Below are 6,000 nucleotides of genomic sequence, written 5' to 3'. Positions count from 1 at the left end.
TACCTGCAAACATGTTTAACAAAACTTTTTGCTGTTTACCATATTTGTTTTTCGTTAAGGGCCTTTCATAGCTGACTATGCCATATGGGTTTTTCTCATTGTTGAAGGCCGTATGGTGACCTATAGTTGTTAACTTCTATGTCATTTGGTCTGTAGTGGAGAGTTGTCTCATTGGCATTCATACCACATCTTATTTTAATAAAATAACTTAGGTAGCTTGGACATTTATATTTATATGTGTATTTGCTCTCATCCTGATCAAGTATGAAATATTTGCCTCTGGATTTTAAGCACTGTCATGAAAAAATCAATCAATATATTGTGAAAACAAAAAAATATTTTTACATCAAAATTGTCAATTTCTACAGACCAAATTGTCATAATATGGGGATAGTGGGACAAATGTTGGGATTTTCAACCAGCCAAATGGGCAATTTTAAAAACTTCCATACTGTAAGATCACTTAAATCCTTCTAAAATAATTTAAGAGTGGTCTCCTAAATAATAAGTATAAAACATTTGTGTCAATACTTTATTTCCATATTTATTCTGTATGAAAACATCAACATATGATATGATTTCACATCAATGGTTACTGATTAATGATATTTCTAGTGTAATAAAAGAGAAATTAAAAGATAAATCACAATTACATGGAAATTGGATGTAATTTTCTTCAATTACTCGCAATCCCAATTTAAAGCTGATCAATGTTTAGCATAATTATTTGAAAAAGTATGAATTTCGTTGTGCTTAAAATTGTCTATTTTGATTGACAACAATACTTATCAAAAACTGGTACTACATCAATAAAAATACTAAAAATAAGTATGTGTACCATAGCTGGATGATGAAATTGCTCATAAATAACTCGCTCTTTAAATCATGAAATTATGCTGAACGATGTATAAAAGGGATTGTTTAATGAAGAACACATGTTTTAAATGTTCATGCTTAAAACCTGCAATTTGCTATTCTGTCTGAACACTGCTTATCAAAGCAGTCGCTCATTTTCTTTTAAAAAATTGTTAAAGCCTTATTGTGATACATTAGCAAATTGTACCCTGAAGTAAACATGTGAAATACAAATGATACACAATCAACTGGTGTGGTAAATTTTTCAAGCAGAAATTTAGTTGACTAACAAATAGCATTTTCGTTAAAACATATCCAGTAATTGGTCAGGACATATCCTTTACCTTTGTCCACCATATTTAAAATAACGATAATACAAATATTCTTATACAAAATCTCATAGCCATGATCAATTGTAGATGTCAAATCATATTTCTTTCACCATGCTTCAGACAAAATATGTCAGCATTTTAGAAAAAAAACAAAACAAAGGCTTAACAATTATTTCTTTACAGAAAAGAAAGACTTAATAATATGTCTTGTAGACATGGAAGCACTGACTTTACCAAAACATGCTAAACATATTACTGATATCAAAAGGATTTCTGTAACACTGACACAAATCTTATTTTATCAAATCTAAGTTGAAGATTCATGTATCTATGTAAAGAGAGACAAGACTAAACCTACATTACAGGCCATTAAAAGGTGCAGATTCTTCATCATGAAACCTATTTCAGTCCAGTATCAATATTTATATTGTTAGCTAAAGCATCTTAATTATTTCTTTTAAACAACTCTACTATTCTAAACCAAGTCTGTGCTGCATTTAACCTTTTAAACTGACATTAATTTCAAACTTCAATAATGAATTTCTATCTTATACAATATACATCAATAAAAAAGCATCAACTTGTATAAAGTTCATCTACGACCACTTCGGCAAATAATGTCTTTCAGACAACTTTCTTAAATGAACTTTCAAATCACAAATATATCAGTATATCAGGCAGTTTGTATCAACCAATAGGTTGTGTTTCTTTCATCATCCACTTTAAGGCCTCTTGTTTTCCTTGTCGTTTCAGTTCAGCACCCACTTCATCTCTACATTGTGTATGATAATCATTAATCCAGTTTATCTGTAAAACAACAACTCAGTTACTATTTCTATATTTCAAATAATATTTGACTTACTAAATTATCTCCCCTAATGCAATATTTCAATTATTTCAACAATCAATGAACTGTAAAACTAGAGTCAAGGTCAAGCACTTTGGTGACTGACTGCGGTTTTCTACAACAGTTGGCTAAAATTTCTGACCAGTTGAAGTATTGGGTTTGATAAAAACAAATTGCAAATGGGTCAGAATTTTGAATGGACTGCAACAGGTTGAGAGAGCAACATCTACAATCAAGTCTCAGTAACATATCTATAATATTTTTTTAGATACAGATATAACTTAGTTACTTAGGAACTGAGCCAGTCCTTAAAACTTAACCTAACCAATATAGTAAGAAAATGTGGTCCAGACAATATGACAGAAATTTACATGCTTCACCAAATCCACTTACCAAATAATGTTGCCATGTCATGCATTGTTAAAGAGAATACTACTGACCACTCAAGCCCCAAAATTAGGACAAGGTCAAATGTCATATGTTAGAAGGATATGTACTTGTTAAACTTCACTTTGCCGGACTACTAGACCATGAAAATGTCCAAGGTTGCAATTACTCGCTGAAATTGGCTTATAAAAAAAATATTCCTACAAATCATTTTCAACATGAATTTTTTTGTACAGTAAAAGGAAAATAAACTGTTAACACAGAGATATGTCTTGCCTATCGGCATAAAATTCAGCCAAAAACAATCTGATGGACAGCAACATTGCTTATTAATTCAGTCACTGGACTATGATCTAGTGGGTAGGGCATACCTGCCAACCCTCCCGTTTTGAGCGGGAGACTCCCGCTCAAATGGCGAAATTCAGGAAATTTCCTACTTGCCGGTACCCTCCCGCGCGGGAGTATAGAATCTCCCGCTTTCGGATAATTTCCACCTTGAATGACAAGTCAACAATAATTACGTTTTTGTGTCACTGATGAGGGTTGTTTTTACCTGTAAATCACAGACCATGTGAAATTAAATGGCTTCACTTGACAGCTTGGGTGTCAAACATAATACTAATTAACGATCATTAACGACTTTTGCTTCAAGCTTTGTGATATACTTCAAAGAAGTTTCGGGTTACTTCCCCTGTTTAATTCTGTTTTTTTAAAAGTTATTCTTCTTAAAATAATCTGTTTTGATAAAACAATATAAACTAAATACAAATTAAACAAAGAATCATAAAGGATGGCAATTAAAAGATTTTGTATGCCTTAAGACAAAAAAATTATTATATTTTAAAAATATCTTAAAAGATCTATACTTCTATTCAATGTTTATATTGAAATTTATAAGATATGTATTGAACCAAAATTGGTGAAATATACGAATGCACACACTTAATGCACTATTTGAGACAACATGATTGCACTCAGTATCACACAGAGGTATCTGGGGTGAAAAGTTGTCCTGATGGATTCATATGTCAAAGATGATGAAATAGAAAAGAAACAAACAACACACATTCTGTAGGATATAACCATATTTAAAGAAACAAAGTGTATCTATTAAATCTTATATGTGTTTCGTAGATGAATAAATTAACATGTCATATATTTCACTTGAAAATGTCGTTCTCGCAAAATCTCCCCCTCAGCTGTCATAGCTGAGAGGGAGGTCTCCCTCTTTGAAGATTTCAGAGGTTGGCAGGTATGGGGTAGGGCCTGAAAATGGTAGACAAACTGATATGTACCGACAGTAATGTAACTTAACTGAAAATATCGTCGTTTATTGTAAGTAGATCCTATCAATATAACTTAAGCAGAAAAAATTAACATTGAAAATTGCTAATTAATTCAAAGTCACTGGACCATGTCCTAGAGGGCAGGGCCTCAAAATAGTCGTCAAACTGATATGCACTGATAGTAATGCAACTTCATACAAAATATCAATGATCTTTCACAAGTAGTTCTTACCAAACTGACTTAAGCAGAACAACTTAACATTGAAAATTGCTAATTAATTTAAAGTCACTGGACCATGAACTATAGGGCAGGGCCTTGAAATAGTCATCAAACTGATATGAACTGATAGCAATGCAACTTCATACAAAATATCATTGATCTATCACAAGTAGACTTTTGTCGCAGGCGAGACAATAAAATTAGAAATTTCATAGGTATATTCCTATGGTTTCTTGGGATATAACAAGTTGAATTGTGAACCATACTAATGTTACCCTGCTATAAGTATTTGGTAAGCTGGCAGTTAATGAGGGATGGGTGTGAAAATACATCAAATGAAGCTTATTCTGAATTTCAAAAAGCCTCTTTTTGTTGTTCCTGTAAAAAAACGAAAACCCTAACCCTAACCCTTTTCAAAAATTTCATATATGGCCATTATATATAATAATATATAAGTATTTAGTAAGCAAGAAGATGATGAGCAATGAATCTTAAAATGCATTTCAAAGTAATTTTTTATTTTGTAGTTCCTCAGAAAAATACCAACCAAAATGTTAAGGGATGGATGGATAAATGTAAACTAGTATACACTCTACCTCTGGAGTGATGGTATAAAAATATCAGACATTCTATTATGAAACTCAAATGTAATACTATACCAGATGATTATATTGACAAATTTCACACTGATCTACCATTGTAAGTTTTGTAGATATGCACTTATACACAAACCTTGTCAAATCTGGACACAAATCTCCAACACACTTTCTTGGATGAGAAGATAAAGTTAAACTACCAACCAAGGCAGTGGTGACAAATCCAAATAAATGAATAAAAAATAACTTTTGACCTGTCATCAGTTTTTTATTAACTTTACAAATATTATGAACGTGTGATCCATCATCTTCCAAGACTTGCCTAAATCTATCTTTTATTCAAAATTCCAGAAAAAGAAAGGTAAAGGGACTTAATCAGATTATAACTGTTATCACTATATCTTTTTCAGCAAGATTCTAAACATTGAAGTGTGAATGTGAACACTGACATTATTTGATAACAAGTAAATATACTGGATAATACCGGTACCTACCTCTTTTTCTGTGAGTAATGATGGAACAATCATTTTATTCTGGATTGGAACTAGGGTGATTGTTTCAAATGTTAGAAATCCTTTGTTCTTAAAGTTATGCTGAAAAAATTAAAAGGGAGTTAAGCATAGTTATTTTACATTTCTATTTTTAAAATTTAGTTACTTTTAAACAAACACAACAGAAAGTAAAAAGTAAGTAGTAAACACAATTTTGGGTGTATTTAACCCTGACAAATTGTTTAAAACTTACAATTTAAATAGTTTACCATATAATTTTTATTTCCTAACCTCCTGAAATCAATACTTTAAAGGAAAACTAGATGTGTTGGTATGACAAATTGCAGCTTAAGTTTTAAATTAAAATAACCCTTTATCAATTGTGTGCTGCTTTGAACTGAATCTGAACTGCTTTTCTGGATTTAAATCCAAACAATGTGAAGAGCTATATGGCAAAAGGGACCAAATAGATAGCCAACTTCATCTAAGGTCAACTTTGCCTGAGGTAGTTGGAACCTTAGTTTCTTCATATAGATTTATCAACAAATTATGTACATTTCTGGGAATTCAAATAAATGTGAGGTATATCAAGATGTATACTGTAAAAACTGTGTACATGGGATTATATTGTGGCTGATACCACAACAAAACTGAGAAATTCATTATGTATTTGTTAAATGGGAAAAGTTGTTAAAACCATATGGCATATATTTAACATCAAAACTGAAATTCAAACTTGAAAATCTCCAAAAAGTCAGTCAAAAGGTAAAAAATGTAAACTCAATCTGTGAGTCATCATTATTAATTATTGTACCAAAAAACACCTCAAGATCTGCAGAAGTCCAGACAAGTACAATTTTGATGATTTTCTAAAGTCCAAATGCTGGAATGCCACCAAAAAAAATTAGCCAATCATATTAAATGCAACTTCAATCAAACTCAATTGGTAAGTAATATCTACAGGCATAATGAAAAATCTGGACAAA

The 6,000-nt window shown here is 31.3% G+C and overlaps 1 protein-coding gene across 2 annotated transcripts in view; it reads right to left on the bottom strand.

Moving 5' to 3' along the window:
* Positions 1–515: 515 nt before the first annotated feature.
* Positions 516–6,000, bottom strand: part of LOC127734664 (xaa-Pro aminopeptidase 1-like) — a 29,890-nt gene continuing 24,405 nt past the window's right edge. For both annotated transcript variants that reach the window (XM_052244656.1, XM_052244655.1), the window contains exons 22-23: positions 5,018–5,116; positions 516–1,994 (exon numbers count right to left, since the gene is read on the bottom strand). In XM_052244656.1, coding sequence (XP_052100616.1) covers positions 1,875–1,994; positions 5,018–5,116 — 219 coding nt within the window. In that variant the 3' untranslated portion in view covers positions 516–1,874. The remainder of the gene's footprint in view (positions 1,995–5,017; positions 5,117–6,000) is intronic.

This window comes from Mytilus californianus, unplaced genomic scaffold (genome assembly GCF_021869535.1).
Source record: "Mytilus californianus isolate M0D057914Y unplaced genomic scaffold, xbMytCali1.0.p SCAF_3, whole genome shotgun sequence".
Lineage (NCBI taxonomy): Eukaryota > Metazoa > Mollusca > Bivalvia > Mytilida > Mytilidae > Mytilus > Mytilus californianus.
This window is presented reverse-complemented; position numbering and strand designations above follow the sequence as displayed.